The sequence below is a fragment of the Tauraco erythrolophus genome, unplaced genomic scaffold (genome assembly GCF_009769465.1).
Source record: "Tauraco erythrolophus isolate bTauEry1 unplaced genomic scaffold, bTauEry1.pri scaffold_45_arrow_ctg1, whole genome shotgun sequence".
In the NCBI taxonomy this organism is placed as follows: domain Eukaryota; kingdom Metazoa; phylum Chordata; class Aves; order Musophagiformes; family Musophagidae; genus Tauraco; species Tauraco erythrolophus.
Window position 1 is genome coordinate 340,511 of NW_028238615.1, and position 17,851 is coordinate 358,361.

The 17,851-nt window shown below is 52.8% G+C and overlaps 2 protein-coding genes across 2 annotated transcripts; both read left to right on the forward strand.

The window, feature by feature from the left end:
• The first annotated feature begins 2,012 nt into the window (after positions 1 to 2,012).
• On the forward strand, positions 2,013 to 3,746 carry LOC104371849 (ubiquilin-1-like). Its single transcript, XM_086630644.1, has one exon. The coding sequence runs from the start codon at positions 2,013 to 2,015 to the stop codon at positions 3,744 to 3,746; it is 1,734 nt and encodes a 577-aa protein (XP_086486770.1).
• An 8,018-nt stretch (positions 3,747 to 11,764) lies between these two features.
• On the forward strand, positions 11,765 to 12,724 carry LOC104372982 (olfactory receptor 52B2). The gene has a single exon (XM_009978787.2). It carries the CDS (start codon positions 11,765 to 11,767, stop codon positions 12,722 to 12,724), a length of 960 nt encoding a protein of 319 aa, XP_009977089.1.
• Positions 12,725 to 17,851: the final 5,127 nt, after the last annotated feature.

A 17,851-nucleotide genomic window follows, 5' to 3' on the forward strand; every position in this document is an offset into this window, starting at 1 on the left:
TGTAGCCACTCGCTCCGGCGTGGGTCGTCACTCAGACTCCAGATGCCTCTCTGCCGTGTCGTGCACCCCAACACGACCATCCTCAGGCTCAGGCATCTTCTCCCCACGGGCTGCGAGTGGGTCTCTGCTCCACCGAGGCCGCCCTGGTTGCAGGGGGCCGCCTGCCATCTCACCATCAGCCGCAGGGGAAACTCGGCTCCGGCTCCTCCTCCCGCTCCATCCTCACTGACCTGCTGTCGATGCGGCTGTTTCTCTCAGATCTCAGTCCTCTCCAGGTGAACTCAGCCCAGTGGGCACCCCGGGAGTGGGGTGCCCCCGAGTTCCCCAGCCGGCTCCGCCGCCGCCATCCTCCGTGGGCGGCGCCGGCCCGACGCAGGCAGCTGCCCGGCCGGGAGCCAGGGAGCGGGGGCAGTGCCCTCCTCCCTTCTCTGCTCGATCCTGGGCGAAGCACCTTTTCCGGTCCCTTTGTCCTGACTTAAATAGGGCAATTCGCAGAGGCGCCCTATTGGCTCAGCCCCGAGGGGGATGGCAGTCTGATCCGGTGGCCGGAACCAAACCTAACCCGGTTCCAAAACCGGGGAGGTCTCAGGGAGCAAAACCCCTCTCCTGCCACCAGAACCACCCCCCCTCCACATCAAACCATGACAGAAAATTAATATCAGCATCAAATAACCAGAGTGCTGCGAAATAAGGCTAAAGAAATGAAGCTGGTGTTCTGGTGCACCTGGATTTTTAGATTGGCTCCGTGAAAGTTGGTCTTTGAATTTTGCCGGTGAAAAGACCGATCAGCAACCTGGGGACCGTGGAAATATTTCTCCAGGCATCACACAAATAACAGATAAACCGTGGGACGCTCAGACAAATTTACCTCCTTTGGGCTTGGTTTGGAAACCAACATCAGCTTTCTCAGCGGGGTGAAGGAGAGAGTCGCTCCGCTCACGGCGCTGGAGTGGGTCCGCTTTGCGAACACGGAGCTGAGTGTGGGAACGGCACCCGCCAGGACGGGGCAAAATGGGAATTGCACAGCCCGGGTAGCCCCTGCCTCGCAACGCCCGCCCCGCGGCAATCCCGGGGGTGAAACTAAGACAAGCTCCGGCGCACTCCGTGGAGCTGGCGTTGAAAAGGCCAGGGTGCTCCCGGGCTCGGGCTGGAGAAGGGCGATATTTCCTTCGGGGACAGCGGAGATCAGGGGTGCCCTGAGATCGGGAAGGCGGCAGAGCCCGCACTGCCCGGAGCCTGCGAGAGGAGAGGGCTGACCCTGCGCTGGGCTGGCAGCAAACCCACAGCAGGACCCCCAGGCTGAGGGGCACGGGATGAGAAGCTCCAGGGTGCTTTGCATCCCCAAAGCAAAGCCGGCAGGAGAGGGGTGTTCGCTGAAACAGGGGCGCGAGGTCCGCAGCGGAGCGGGCGGGCGCCTGGGAGCTTTGCGAAGGAGCTGGCGATGCCAGCCCAGGCGCAGTGGTGGTCATCTCCGATGGAAGTGGTCCTGGCGTCCCCTGAGTCTGGATTCTCCCACATCGTGGTCCTCCTTGTGCCCCAGGGACGCAGTTGGCTGGGGACCGTGTAGGTGGTGAAGCCCAAGCTGAGCTCCAAGGGAGGTGCCCCCTCTCCAGGCGATTGCTGCTTACTCTGGCATCAGCAGTGATGTCATAGCACAGCAACGGCTGCACGGCGATTCTGTGTGGGCGGGAGGCCACAGCAGACAAGGAACACGGAGGGACTGCTCGGGTGGTGAGCCAGCAGATCAGCTGTGCAACGTCTGGCTGGTACATTCACTCTGTGCTGTGAGGAGAGGTGATCCTTGTCCCCGTGTCACTGCTCCCCCCCACCAGCTGCCACCATAGCAGGGGCAACAGCCACCCCCCTGTTTCAGCTGGCAGCCATTGCCCCCTGTTTCTTCCCATCTTCTGCCAACACCTCTGCTTTTCAGCGGACCGAAGCGCAGTCCTGGTCTCAGAGCCACCATATCCGAAAACAAAGGGGCAGCGGAGACGTGTTAGCCTGCTGTCACCATGGATTCCTCAACTATCGTCAAAGTGACCGTGAAGACCCTCAAGCAGAAGGAGCAGTTTGAGGTTGCTCAGAGCAGCACCATCCAGGAGTTTAAGGAAGAAGTTGCCAAGCGTTTCAAAACACGCCCTGATCTGCTGGTCCTGGTATTTGCTGGCAGAGTCCTCAAGGATCAAGACACTTTGAGCCAGCATGGAATTCACAGTGGGGTCAGCATCCATGTGGTCATCAGGTCCCAAAATAGACCACAGGATGGCCTGGCAGGTCAAGGAAGAGCGGCCACTCTGATGCAACCTCCCAACCACAGTGATTCCAACGTATTTTACTTGGGAAGCCCAGTGAGTCTGCAAAACTCATGCTTGATCGCTCATAAATTAATAGACATGTTGCCCTCCAGCCAGGAAGTAGTGGCCCAGTACATGGAGAACCTCTTGTCTGGGATGCTCAGTTCAGACCTGGATCTGAACATCATCAACAACAATGCGTTTTTGCTGGGCTTCTTCCTTGGGGTGACAGGTGTCCCTCTCATCGACCTGGACTCAATAAACATGTTGGACACCATGGTGGACAACATTCAAGAACAAGATGTGTTCATTTACAATTTGATAAGCAAGATGTTGCAGAGCACCTCTGTGCACAACATCCTTGACAATGCCAATCTTGTCAGGGATCTTGTCATGTCCCACCCTCAGATGCAGCAGCTGGCTGAAGAAAATCCCGAGATCTGTCAGATTCTCACTGACCCAAATACCATCAGAGAAATATTAGAGGCCTGCAACAGTCCTGCTATGCTGCAAGAGATGATAAGGAACTGCGACGTGGCCATGAGCAACTTGGAAAGCATTCCTGGTGGGCACAGAGCTCTGGAACAGCAGTTCAGGGAAATCGAGGAGACATTCTTGAATGCTGTGCAGGCACAGCTGGGCAACAACCCCTTCGCTTCCGTGGGCAGTAACCCACCCCCGAGCGGAGCCGGGCTACCAGCCCACACCGAAAACCGGAGGCCGTTGCCCAACCCTTGGGCTCCGCCGTCCGACAGAGTCGGTCATGGTGGAGGTGACGATGACGACGAGTTTGCCGGCAGCAGCGCAGGCAACAGTTTTGCCTCGCCGAATTTGGGTCCTGCAGCGGCTGCAGAGGTACCCGTGTTAGAAAACGTTCAGAACATGGTTCAGCAGCTGATAGAAAACCCAGAATTCATGTTCAACCTGGCGACCGCCTTAACAAACCCCCACGGCCCGGCGCAAACGCTGCTGAGCGGCGCTCGTGCTTCAAGCAAAGGAAATTCTCCACCCCAAGATCAATGGAGGCAGCCGCTGCCACCGGAGATGGAGACGGCTGAGAACTCATCCTTGCTGACAAAGCCCAGAGCACTGCAGGCGTTGCTGCAGATCCAGCTGGGACTACGCACCCTCTCAAGAGAAGCACCAGAGTTTATGTCTAGTGTGTGGGACCCGAATGGGGAGCTGGATGAGGAAAGGATGGACTACTCAGAAGAAGACGAGGAGTCTGAGGAAGAGGCAATTTTGATGTCAGACAAGGATGAAGCAAAAGGTCAGGTGGAGACGGATGAGGAGGTGCCACAGACCAGATTTAAGAGACAAATGGAGCAGCTCAGTGCCATGGGCTTCCAGGACCAAAGAGCAAACCTGCAGGCGCTGATTGAAGCAGAAGGAGACATCAGTGCAGCAGTGCAGATATTGGCAAAATCACCATCATCAAACAAGATACCGTAGCTGGTTTGTCCAGATGAGGCCGGTACCGTATCTCGTTTGTTGGTGGCTGTATCCGAGTCTCATCACACATTAAAAGCAGCAGGGTGCATACGAAGAAGTGGTGTGCTGGAGCATTCTTCCATCTGTGAGCATTAATTTCCCCCCGGCTGCAAGGATTTCTTGCACTCAAAAGCGGTAGACATGAGGACCTTTCTGTCCTGTGGAACCATGAGGGCAGACCCCACCTGAACGTGGTCCTACCCCTTTATAGACAGAGTCTGTGATCCAGGTGTGCATGCAGGGAAAAAACACACCAAGATAAGGCATCAGAGAGGAAAAATATGATTTTTTTTACAGATTAGGAACCGAGATCCAGAGATGGTGAAAACCAGATGATAAATGAGCTTGGCCCCCATTTGGACTCCAAAACAAACAATGGCACAGCTGCTTTTGTTTGAAGTCTGGCCCTACAGAAGAGAGGTAGGGAGTGTCTGAGCCACCTCATTCCTGTCACTGCAGGCATCAGCCTTTCCTTAACTGGCCAAACGCTGTTCTGGAAGTCAATCTGTCATTTCTGCCACTGCTTCTCCTACGGGAGTGAGGTCCACGGGGGTTATGGTAACCATCAGTGACGGCTATAAGTCAGATTTTATCCTGAATACGTTCACAATGGGTTTTTAGTCCCCTCCTTGTAGCACAGAAGGCTTTAGTTTCACGCGTCCGTTCAGAGCTTCTCCCATTAGCAAATCCTAAACCCTTTGGGCTTTGCTGAATGTGACTCATGGGACCAGGGATTAAGACATCTTCTCCAGATCCTTGCTCGGGGCCAGGCTGAGCGTTTTTGCAAGTCTCATCCCCTTTGCTGTGTGTGAGGCTGTCAATGGGGTTGTGCCACGCGCAGCCGTGATGCTCTCCGAAGCCGTGTCTCTGTCACACCGGCTGTGACAACCGACCGGGAGCTTTAGACACTCCAGGTTTGCTGCAGACCTGCCCGTGATGTCCCGAACCCACGTCCTGGCCGGCCCTGCTGCTGCCGTGGGGCAGATGGAGCAGCTGGGCCAGCCGTGCTCCTCTGGACCTTCTTCCCTTCTCCCAGCCCTGCCTGGTGTGAACAAGGTCAGGATCAGCCCAGATCCCTTTCCTTCGACACCTCTGTCCAGTTTTCCACTGGTCCCATCACATCCTTCCCTTCCTGCTCCTCATGTGACCCCCTCCGCCCTGCCACCCGAGCTCTGAATCTCCTCCCTCCTACTCCGGGTTTCCCACTGATTTCTTCTGCAAACTCTTTCTCTCCCAGCTTCCTTCCCCTACAATATGTCCAATGACAGGTTTTCTACCTGTTTCTTTCACCTCCTCCTCCCCCTGTCCCATTTATGGTTCTTCAGCCATCCTCCTTATGCCAAATTCAGACTTTTTGTGCTCTGGAGTCCCCAACACAAGAAGGACATGGAGCTGTTGGAGCGGGGCCAGAGGAGGCCACAAAGATGATGCGAGGGCTGGAGCACCTCTGCTATGGAGACAGGCTGGGAGAGTTGGGGCTGTTCAGCCTGGAGAAGAGAAGGCTCCGGGGAGACCTTCCAGCACCTTCCAGTGCCTAAAGGGGCTACAGGAAAGCTGGAGAGGGGCTTTGGACAAGGGCATGTAGTGACAGGACACGGGGCGATGGCTTTAAACTGGAAGAGGGGAGATTTCGATTAGACCTAAGGCAGAAATTCTTCCCTCTGAGGGTGGTGAGGCACTGGCACAGGTTGCCCAGAGAAGCTGTGGCTGCCTCATCCCTGGAGGTGTTCAAGGCCAGGTTGGATGGGGCTTTGGGCAACCTTGTGTAGTGGAGGGTGTCCCTGCCCATGGCAGGGGGGTTGGAACTGGATGATCTTTGAGGTCCCTTCCCACCCAAACCATTCCATGATTCTATGATCCAGCCTCCTGTTGCAGCCAGTGGAGATCTTGGCATGGCTCCATTCTCCTGCAGAGGAGCCCAGCATCACCAGACATGCCCTTGGACATTTGAGACATCCACATGGGGCTGGTAGATGTCACATAGGACCTACAAGACACCTGTGTCCCTCTAGATCAGTGGCTGGAGACAAGGAGGAATACAGTAGGGCATCTCACAAAGCGAGATAAAAATCAATGAAGCATTTACAGACAAAAGATTGGCGGAACAAAGTATTTTTTTAAAATGTTTGTGTTTCAAATTCAAGCAGTTTTAAGGTCTCAGTCACAAAAACGTGATAAAATAATTTGCCACTTGTCATGGTTTGAAGTGGGGGGGGGGAGGTCCGGGTGGCAGGAGCTGCCCATCACACCGGACTCCCATCCCCCTCGGGGCTTGAGCCAATCGGCGCCTCTGCGAATTGCCCTATTTACGTCGGACAAAGGAACCGGAAAGGTGTGTGCCGGTGCCCAGGGACGAGGAGACGGGATGGGGGCACGGCCCCCTCTCCCGGCCGGGCCGGTGCCCGCCCCGTCGAGGATGGCGGCGGCGGAGCCGCTTGGGGCACTCGGGTAGAGCCCCGCTGCCGGGGCGCCCACCGGGCCGAGTTCACCCAGAGAGGGCTGAGATCTGAGCGAAACGGGCACACGGATCAGAGGTCAGTGAAGGTGGGACGGGACAGCGTGTGCCGCGGCTGAGCCCCCCTTGCCGGCAGCCCCTTGTAACAGCCCTCGGTGGGGCAAGCAGAGACCCACTCGCAGCCCGTGGAGGACCCACGTCGAGCAGAGATGCCCGAGCCTGAGCACGGTGCATCTGGAGCCCGTGGGATGCCCCCGCCGATGGGGAGGGGTTTGGTTACAGGAGATGCCCGAGCCGGAGCCTGCTGTGACTCCCGGGCACGGGGCGAGGCCATTTGCGCATCTCAGTCCGTGCGGAGCCGCGTTTCGGGTCGCTGTGCCGCCCCACGCCGGAGGCATTTACAGTCTGTTGATGGCCCACGGCAGGGCGAGTGGCCACAGCTCCTTAAAGCCCAGGGCTGGTAAAGCCCGCACTGGGGCAATCCGATGGGGTAAGGATTTGCCCCCCAGCGGGCAGGATTCACGCTTTCGCCGTGAGCAGGGGACCCACTGGAGCCAGGAACAATGGTGTAAGGGCTCCTGCTCCTTTAAGGGACGCGGCAGTACCAGCACGGGATGAACTGACCTGCACCCCCCCATTCCCTGCCCCCTGCGCCGCTGGGGGGGGAGGTAGAGCCGGGAAGGGAAGGCAAAGGGGGGGGTGGTGTTGATTTTAAGACCTGGCCTTGTTTTCTTGTTACCCTCTCAAGTAACCGTTTTTGTTTGCTTTTCTCTCTGCAGGCAGCTGTTAATAAACTGTTTTGCTTTAAGAAAACAGCCTCTTGTGCCCGGGACCGTGGGTGGTGGGTGCTGCTCTGTTCCTGTCTCGACCCTCAGCTCTTTTATTACATTTTTCTCTTCTCCATTTTACTGGGGTGGGAGAGCTGCCTGGGGTTTAGTGGCTGGATTGGCCTGACCCACAACACCACTTTAAACACATTTTTCCTTTTTTTTTCCCTTACAAATATTTTGGTAAACCTGAGAGGAACTCATGACACAGGAAGAAATCACTGAATGTATGTTTTTTTTTCCCACAGAAGTGACCTCCTGACTTTGCTCAGCTTCTGTACGGGATTTTCGGCGTGACCTGGCAGATGCCGGAGGATTGTGGTCCCATGCAGTGGGGAGTGTAGGGACCATTTGTTCTTGCGGGACGGCATGAGCTCTGCCACTGCTTTTACCTCCTTCTCTCTTCTTCTTGTCCATGGAGGCAACCGGGCTGATAAGCTTCAGCTGCCCCATTAGCAAGCTGGTTCTCATCCCTGGGAGCTGGGCTTTTGTGAAGAGCAAAGCACCTGAAGTCCTGGGTGCATCCCTGGGAGCCCGGCAGGCGCAGTGTAGCCTGGGTCTGGGACACTCACCACCCTCTGAACCAGGGGCCCGATCCAGCTCAGGGCACTGCCAGCTCCCGCGCTGGGGGTTGTTTGAGGGTCTGCTGGCTGAAACCTCCCTGGGAAACACTGCACTGCCTTGTGGCACAGGTGGCTGAGCTTCGGTGCCCACCTGTGTCCCCTGGCACCAGCTCCTTCCCTGGCACAGGCGGCAGTGGTGGACGATTCTAGGCACGTATGTCCAGCCTGGCCAGGACAAAGAATAGCATCTGTTCACCATCACCCGTGACAGCACTGACCACGCTTTTCTAGTTAGAATCATAGAACCATCGAGTGGTTTGGGTTGGAAGGGACCTCAAAGATCATCTAGTTCCAACCCCCCTGCCATGGGCAGGGACACCCTCCACTACACCAGGTTGCCCAAAGCTCGATCCAACCTGGCCTGGAACACTTCCAGGATGCCGCTGCAGCATCGATCCAGCCGTCCTGTGGCTCTCGGCCGCCTGTGCTGGCCCGGAGCCCGGACACAGCCGGGCATCACGCCCGGTTTTGTGTAGCAATCCCAAAGCCCTGCAGCGCCTGCAGCCCGAAACAAGACTCAGCAGGTGGGTTTTCTGCCCTGGGGGCTTTATGTGTGTTGAATGCTGTGCCGCACAACTGCTCTTGTGGAATTATTTTCTTTTTATGGTCAAAATCTTCAGGTGTGTGTGTGCACTGCTGAGCCGGTGACATCCACAGCAGCCTTTGCCTGGAGGCTGATTTGTGCTGAGATGATTCAGCCTGCAGCAAATGGTTCAAGCAGACTAATGCGTTCCTAACTCTATGTATGGTGAGATTCTGGAGGGGCTGAAGGGAAGGGTGGTCACCAGATGATCTGGGAACAGGGGACAGTGTCCATCCATTCATCCGAGGAGGGCTCCTGAGCCCCAAACTCTTCCTCCCCCCTGCTAGAGGAGCAGAGCCCACAGATCGCCCCTCTCATCACTATGGGGAAACTCTTCCAAATTCCTTTTATTGCATTAATCACCACGAGTGTTATGTATCGTGCTGAATAATCTCTTCAAAACATGGATTGCTATTTATACACAACGTGCTGAGATGTTTGCAAAAGTAAGTGTGTCACCGAAAATCCGGACAGAAACTCTCTAACACAGTTTGCAGCGTTGGAAAGTGGCACTGTGTTACTGCGGCACTGGGTGCACGGGGGATGTCTCCTCCCAGCTGCACCCCCGGCCCCTGGGGCCCCTGGACAGAACCTCAGTGACACACCACGATCATGGATATTCATCACGTGTTTCCGTAGTCATTGTTATTCCTTAAACAATCGGTGCATTTTCTCTCGCTTTACATGGAAATTCCTTCCCACGCTCAGTTCTCTCCTCTGCTCCTTTCTTTGGGGTCTGGGGTGTGTTTAGGGCAGGTGGTCCATGAGTCAGTGGTCACCATCTCCCGCTGCCAGAATTCCCTTTTCCCCACGTCACTGCTGCACATGTTCCCAGCTCAGAGAAACATGAGAACAAAGTTTATACATTTTCTGGGATGTTACCTTCAAGGGCAGAGAGTTCTGGATAAAGAGTCTCCCTTCTGATCACTCCTGGCACCTTCAGGGATGCTCATCTCGTTCTGTTCCTTAGGTGTGTGCAAACCGCCTACTGAACCCTCCATGAAATTCTTACACAAAAATTTTAACCCCTTCCTTGTTGGATAACAATTGCATCGAGTTTGTGTGTCTGGATGCTCGGTGCTTTCGGTAAGTCCGACCCCTTTCCCAGGACCCATCACACCTGTTTTCCCAAAGCTCGACCGTGTCTTGCCACAACCTGCCGCTGCATCGCGTCAGCCCAGCCGGGCCCCCAGGGGCCGCGGTGCAAAGCAGTGGGGGGTATAACTGGTGGGAAGGGGGGCAGGGCGGACGTGGACCCGCGCATCGGGGACCTGTGAGCGTGTCTGCGGAGAGCAACGCGCTTATAAGGTGTGTGGTGCAGCAGTGGGGCCGGAGGAGCGGGGGGATGACATCCTGCAGAGAGGCACAAGGGCCCCCACCGCCCCGGCTCCGGCACGGCCGCCCCTGCCCGGACCCGCGTTCCGCACCAGGTCAGTGACCCGGTGAGCTGTGCGCGCTGTGGGTTCGGGGCCAGAAGGATCCCGAGGATGCTGAGAGCCTGGCACGGAGATGCCAAATTCCCTGTTAGCAGTAACCATGTGAAGAACCGTCACTCGTCGACCGGAGAGATCAGCCGCCCTCCGACTGAGACTGTGTTTTTCAGAGCTGGGCTGCTGAGCTAAAGGCAGCGGGGCGGCACTGGCGGGTGGGATTAACTGCAGACGGGGTGATGTACGCGGAAGCGAAGCCGGCGTGGACCACCCCCCCGGTACCCGCGTCCCGCCCGGCTCGGCTGCAGCATCCCGCGCGGTGCGCTGGCGGGAGAGCTGCCGACACGCTCGGGCCGTGCCAGAGAAAGGCTTCTGTTGTTCTCACCCCCTTGTCAGGAGGCAACCAATGACCAGTGAAACTTTGATCTCGCGCCCCGATTCTGTTCCCCCAACCTCTGGGGGCACCCAGGGCGCAGCGGAGGTGCGGGCGGCTGCCGGCCTCAGAGATGCTCACAGCTAAAGCCTCCGCCGTGATGCCGACAGACTCCTGAGACCTGTCTGTAATCCTCAGGCAGCTCTGTAGGAATGAGATTTTTTTTCTAGACAATAGCTTTTAGTTTAAACTAGGATTAAAAGATTTTAGGGCAGAAGAATCCGAGGGAGTGCTCAGAGGCAGCTGTAGCTGTATCCTTGGAGGGGGTGTAATGCCGAGCGGCTCCTCTGGCGCAGAGCTCCTGGTTGCACCGAGATTCCCACCTGCAGGTGCCGTGATTCCTTCTGTATTTGCAGTTTAACCTTTGAGTTTCGCAGGAGACGACGAGCTTGTGGTATGAGCACAGAATACATACCCTGTCAGCATCAATAATATTTTGTCTGTTAACAGACCACATGTATTTTTGTTTCATGCAATATTTATACTGAATTGTTTTAAGTAATTTGCAGAATTAGGTAGTTACTGCTTTGACTCATTTTATGTTTACAGACAGTCCACTGTCAGGTTTTGTTTCCATGGAGCAGGCTCCTCGCACTTTCTTGGTTCAGGATAGTTCAGACATGAGACGTGTCTCTCTCTCAGAGTGAACAGGGAACCAGCTCTGTCGTTCAAAACACACTCCCTTTCTCATACGTGCAGTCAGTATTTTGGTGGGCAGCAGCTTCGCAGCTTTAAGTACTTACGTCACTTTCTCATCTCGGCAGTGTTGTGGGTAATTCCTATTTTGAATTTTGATATATAAGAGTTGACTGTTATTGCAGAAGCTGCTGGAAAAAAGTGTCATCCCATTTTAAGTTGTGTGGGTCTGGGTCTGATCCAGCCTCTAGTGCTCCTTAGACCTCTCTCCAGGGCAGCAGTGCATCCCTTTCCTTGGCTGGTGGGGGCACTCCGTCTCACACAGGTTTTCTCCTGACCCAAAGGTCTTTCCAAGTGCCTGGTTAAGTTTTGTTTTTGCTAGATTTGCACTGACAAAGAGGTGCAAAACAAGTTGAACTGGGTCCCAGAACCAAACAGAAAAAGAGAAAGAAGTCTGGAGATGAGGAAGGAACACGGGCAGCCAACTTCAAACCTAGAGCTATTTTTGTTCTCTAAGCCAATGTGAGTCCAGGTACCTAAAAACTCCCAATGATCCCCTCCGCAGTTCCTGGTATCTGGGAACATCTTGTGCATCCCTCTAAACACTTGACCTTTTGTCTCTTGTTGCCTGACTTCTTCCTTCCACTCTGGACTTACAGAACATCAATGTAAGGTATTTGTGCATTAAGGGCTGATTCTGTCTCCATTCGCTCTAAGTCTGAGTGGAGGTACTTGGAAGAAAAACACACTTAACATCGTGTTAAAATCAAGGGAGGAGAAAATTTGGACATTGCTGTCTACACATAACAGGAGTTTAAGTACATGCTGCAATACGTGGCAGACCACAAGTCTTCATAATTCGGGTTTGTACCTCTGGCTGTGGCTATCAGCAGATCAGAGAAGGTGATACATGGCATTTGGTAGTGAGGGAGGTGCTTAAGCGTCTAAAATAACGTTCTACAGTGTCTTCTGCCTTTGCTTGCAGGCGAAACATGCCACCATTCAACCTTACCAGCTTGACCCCAGCAACATTCATCCTGGCTGGCATCCCAGGCATGGAGAAGTTGCATATCTGGATCTCGATCCCGTTCTGCTCCATGTATCTGGCTGCCCTGCTAGGAAATGGTGTCGTGTTGTTTGTCATAAGGACAGAACGTAGCCTACACCATCCCATGTACCTCTTCTTGTCCATGCTGGCCATCGCTGACCTGATGCTGTCGACCACGACCGTGCCCAAGATGCTGGCCCTGTTCTGGTTCAGGGCGGGGGAGATTTCCTTCGGCGCCTGCCTGACCCAGATGTTCTTCCTGCACTTCAGCTTCTCGGCAGAGTCGGTGATCCTGCTGGCCATGGCGTTGGATCGGTTTGTCGCCATCTGTTACCCCTTGCGGTATGCAGCAGTGATGACCCAGTCAGCTGTTGCCAAAACCGGGCTGGTGGCTCTACTGAGAAGTTTCTGCATCATTTTCCCGTGTGTATTTCTTCTGAAAAGGCTGCCCTACTGCGGGCACAACGTCATCCCGCACACCTACTGCGAGCACATGGGCATCGCCCGGCTGGCCTGTGCCGACATCTCCATCAATGTCTTGTACGGCCTGGCAGTGCCTTTTGCAGCAATAGTGGTAGATGTTGTACTCATCGCTGTCTCCTATGTCTTAATTCTTCTGGCATTACTCAAACTCCCTTCCAGGACTGCCCGTCAAAAGGCTTTCAACACCTGCAGCTCTCATGTCTGTGTTATCTTACTTTTCTATATTCCTGCTTTTTTCACTGTTTTAACACACCGCTTTGGTCAGGAAATCCCTCACCACGTCCACATTCTCCTGGCCAACCTTTACGTGCTCTTTCCCCCGTTGCTGAACCCTGTGGTGTACGGTGTGCGGACACAACAGATAAAAGAGAAGGTTGTGAAAGTGTTCATCTGCCCCAAGACTCGTTTGCTGCGAGAATGAGAGTGAGATGTTGCTATCAGAAAGCGATGAACACCTTGGTGGGACTCCACACTCACCACCCCAAGTGCTCTCCACACTTTCAGGCAACACGCCCAAGTCTTCTGCAGTCAGAGTCAACTATAGAACACAACATCCCTGCACCACTTACCCCAACAGTTTGTAGAAAATGTAAGACAAAAGACAAAAGTCATTGTCTCTAATTGGCTGTGTAAGGAGAGTGATCAAAGAAATGAGAACTTCTCCCAGATGTGTCACTTGTGGGAAATCCCCTACGAGGTGGAGGCGGGTGGCTTGCGCTGCAGTGTGGCAATAAATCTACATCTCGGCAGTTTTCTCTGGAGTCAGCTGAAAAGACATGTAGTGAACTGGTTCTTCTGAACGCAGGTGTACAATGGAGCTCATTTCAGGAGTTGCTTCCTTATTAAAATTCATAGCTCTGAGAAAGTCTCCAAAAGGAATGACATGGAAATAAAAACAAGTGTTGCATGCTAGCATTCGTGGAGTCTTTTCATTTATTTATTGGAACCAGATGATGTTTAAGGTCCCTTCCAAGCCAAACCATTCTATAATTCTATGATTCTATGATTCCTTAACTATATTATTTGACCACACTTTGAGTAAACATGTAGGTGAAAAACTGTTTCAAAAAGAACATCTGAAAATGTAATAGAGATTAACTAAGCATTGAAACAAATTATTGTTACCAAATCCTAAAAATATTCTTGCCCTGGGGTGGCTGTTTTCCTGGGGTACCTGGCCAAGAGCTTAAAAGTCTCTTGGGCGTCACTTTGCAACGGGATCTGGAGGAATCAGAGCAACGTGTTCCCAGAGCGGAGCTGCAGGCTTGGGCAGAGGCTGCAGAGCCCCTCGCAGCAACCTAATGCACTGAGTTGTACAACATCACATTTGCTGTCAGCTCTTTTGCTGCTGAAATGCCCTTTTCATTTGAGTTCCTATATCTAAAAATAGCAAAAAAAATATTTAATGCCATTCTAAGGTGGAACACAATAGTTTTCTTCCAGCAGTTCGAGTTAATATCTTGTTACTCGGAGACAACGCATGGGATTGTTATTTAATGAAGAAATTATTAATAAAACCCACCACCCATGTCACTTGTTTGAAGAGAGCTGTTAGAATCAGAAAGCTGACGCTGTGCCCCCAAGCCCGAGGAGGTTCCAGTGGCAGGTGCCTGTATAATTTATTGTGATCTCTGCAGCAGCGCCTGTTTAATTCATCATTATCGTCCATTTAATGGCAGCAGCTGAATGTGCAGCAGCAATCTGGGCCCCTGTCGCCCAGACTGCGGCACAGCTGCCTGACGAGAGACCCCGAGGGTCTGCGGACCCTACGAAGCTGCCGGTTTCTGAAGACAGAAGGGAAGAACTGTGTTGTTTATCCTCATTTTGAGCAGCAGAGAGAGGTTAAGTGATTTCCCTAGGGTCTGTCAAGCCTCCCTTCAGAAAGCTGAACTGGATTAAGGTCTTTCATGGTAAGGTCCCTTTCTCTAAACTGGTGCTGCTCGCGTCCCTCGGCTCGCCCTCCCAGCAGAGACCCCCCCGCCGATGCCGCTGCGCCAGGGAGGTGCCTGGCACTGTTGCCCACAGCACGACCTCCACGGGCAGGGGGTGCAAAACAGATCTGTACGCCCAAGTCCTGTTTTTGGGTTTAGCCACGTTTGTGCTCAAATGAGAACATGACACCTGGACTGCATCACAAAAAGACGTGAAAGGTGTGTGCAAAACTCTCCCGGAAAACCTTTGCCTCCCGCAGCCCAGTGCCATCCCTCTGGTGAGACACCAGTGCTGACCTTCCCAGCAGCACTGAGCTGCATCTTCCTGAGAAAACAGCGTGTCTGATGGTGGTGTGCCAAATTCTTTGGGGCCAAACCTCACCTTGCCTTTTCTTGTCACTTGCTATATAAATATTTCTTTCTTTTTTTTAAAAACTTGCAAATGCCTTTAGCTTGAGACTGATAATGATTACAAGCTTAAATACCCATAAAGATGTTTTCCTGAAGAAGCAGTCTCATTCAAGCATTGCTTAAGATGCAGGAAGAATAATTTTGCAACCTTTAATCTTCTAGTAATACACAGGGCTGATTGCACAAAGTGTGCTGCAAATTGGAAATTTGAAAGGGCAGAGTCGGGCTCGTTCCGAAGGGAGCCTGGCAGCCTGCAGCGAAGGCTGCGGTCCCCATGGCTTGCGAGGGAGATATTTTGTTTTGCTGCTCGAGCATCTTCCACTGTGCTGAGAGCACAGAAATATTTCAGGACACCTTTCAGCCCTTACTGCCACTGGTTCACTGGAAATGGGGGGAAGAATGATGATGTGTGACTCCATGAGCATCCCCATCTCCTGGATGGGGTGTGGGTGGAGGCAGGCGATCTGGAGCTGTGTGTGACTGCCACTAGCCAGACTTCCAAGGAAAGCTTGGTTAGAAACACACCAGGCTCTGGTTTTGACAGATGAGGCCACGTTGTTCTTCTGGATATCTTTAGGATACGTATCCTGGTGTAATGCAACACCCCTGGCTGATTGAAAGAACTGGAGGTTGCCCAAGGAATTGCAGTAGGGGTTGGAAGGGGAAAAGGAGACAAAATATAAAATACTGGCAGGATTCAGACATGGCTGTGAAGTGCACGGGCATGGGCAGGAGGCTGAGGATGGGATCACGGGGTGGTGAGAGCCCTGCCTTCCGAAACAGTTCTTAGATCCTCTGATGGTGTTTGCTCAGGCCAGCACGCCGATGCCTGCAAGGCTGTCCGATGAGTGGTGCATCACACGGGCCCTGCAGGACTGCGTCCGTTCCAGCTTCAGATCGGGAGCAGAAACCCTGGGAACGGACAACCCGGTTTTGGTTCTCTCTGGCGTGGCCAGGACGGGGCACAGCTTATGTGGGGTTGAAAGCCACGGCCAACAGTGCCTGAGCAGCTCTCATGACCTCAAGGGTCATGCTCACACCAGCAGCGTTAGGGATGACACAGGAGGAATGTTGGTCCTGGAGCGAGCAAGTGCTGGGCACCATCTCCCAGAGCGGAGCCGAGCCCGCCCTCAGCAGCTGACCAGATCTCGTCCCGGCTTCGGAGGCCCTGCAGATGATCCAGACAGAGCGTCTGCAAACACCAGCTCCATGCTGAGCATTTGTTTGGTTTGCAGATCACACACTTGGAGTGTTTGCTTCCATTGCTCTTGCCAATGAAGTATTTTTATGGTCAGTTTCTGCTAATATTCGTTTCCTGTCAACAAAAGCATGACATTTATTGCTGGTACAGCATAAGCCAAAGCTTTCTCCTGTATTTGAGAACACTGACATTAATTTTTTGCTGGCACCTGTGGTACATAATCTATTGCTTTCAATTTCGGCAGTACGAAGACAGCTGTGGACGATTTAGTTTTGCTTCACAGTTATGGCACCTCCCAGAATCTGCTGCCATCAGTTCGACCTGTGTCCTGGCCCTCCTTTCTCAGCAATACCTGCAGGTTACCTCTTTCATTAAGCTCAAGTTCTCTGCATAGTTCCTCTCTCCAAAAGGCCCTTTTGTGTCTGTTTCTTGACTTTTTGAGTAAACGTTACTTTGACTTTGGTGGGACCTAGATGCTCACTGTATTTCTTAACTTTACTTGTGTTATTCACATTGTTACACGTGTATTTCTTGTATAAGACTATTCATGAGCAATATGCCATAACGTTAACACTTTCATCCAGCTCTTCCCTGTTGCTGGGGTTGGGACCAGGAAGACCAGTGGTGGGGAGGTTACTTCCCCTCTGGTCGGCTCTGGTGAGGCCACACCTGGAGTGCTGTTTTCAGTGCTTCCCAGTGTGCAAGAAACATGGACATACTGGACCGAGTCCAGCAAAGGGCCACCAACAAGATGAAGGGACTGGTGCATCTCTCCTGTGAGGAGAGGCTGGGAGAGTTGGAACTGTTCAGCCTGGGGAGGATAAGGCTTGGGGCGGATCTTATCAATGTATATAAATACCTGATAGGAGGGAATGAAGATGAAGATGAGAGCACCAGACTCTTTCCAGTGTGCCCAATGATACAACAGGAGGCACAAACTGAAGTACAGGAAAATCCTTTTAGATACAAGAAAGCACTTTTTTTTTTTTTTTTTTTTTTACTGTGAAGGTTGTCAAATGCCGGCACAGGTTGCCCAGGGAGGTTGTGGGGCCTCCGTCCTTGGAGATACTCAGAAACTGCCTGGACATGGTCCTGGGCAACTGCTCTGGGTGGCCTGGCTTGGACAGGGAATTGGCCCAGATGACCTCCAGAGACCCCTGCCAGCCGCAGCGAGTCTGTGATGCTGTGATGCACTTGCCTCTGACACCCTCAGAGTGGATCAGACCACTGGCAGTCTATATATACAACGCAGAAAAGATGAAAACCACACCTAAAGTAAATTGATTTAGATCCTCAAAAGTCTCTGAAGGCACCTCAACTCTTGGCTGTTGAAGAATAATGGCTAAAAAGCCTTTAAACTGCACCTGCCGTGCTGCCTAGGTCTCGCTTCACTGCACAGAAATGCTTTTTTTCTGAAAAGTTTTACAGCACGAGGAATAGTCGGTGCTGAACAAGCGGTTGAGAAACCATCTAAATCCAGCAGCGGCTCCACCTTAAGCCTCATCTGCTGCAGTGAAAACGGCCCCAAACTCTTGTTTTAGCACTTAATATCTTGCTTCTCTGTTGGTGCAGGTCTTGACATTCCTTGTTTGGCTACGTATCCCAGATTTCAGCAAGCAATTTAAAAAGAAACTCTCTCAGTTCCAAGACCAATCAAGCCTCGCTTGGCTCCTAACCTTGAAAATTGCTGTGAAGAAGATCCAGCACAGTCGCCAAAGCTGCCAGGGAGAAGGAAACAAGCGCTACAACACTCAGCACATGGCATGTTTACAGCATTGTCACCAGGTCCCACAGAGATGATGAATTTTTTCTTTTTCTTTTTTTTTTTTTTTTTTTTTTCCCCAGGAATCACTGATTATATATAGTTTTGAGGTAAAAACCAAATCTAAACTTGGTTTTGGTTTCCAATGTTTGAGTTGCGTTAGGTCAAACTACTAATTTGGGCTTAAACTATACCGAAAATTCTGCGCGTCTGCTGTCTTCGCATGAAGCACAATAATCTCTT

Coding starts and splice junctions, on each gene's coding strand:
- LOC104371849 (XM_086630644.1), top strand. CDS start 2,013: ATGGATTCCTCAACTATCGTCAAAGTGACCGTGAAGACCCTCAAGCAG.
- LOC104372982 (XM_009978787.2), top strand. CDS start 11,765: ATGCCACCATTCAACCTTACCAGCTTGACCCCAGCAACATTCATCCTG.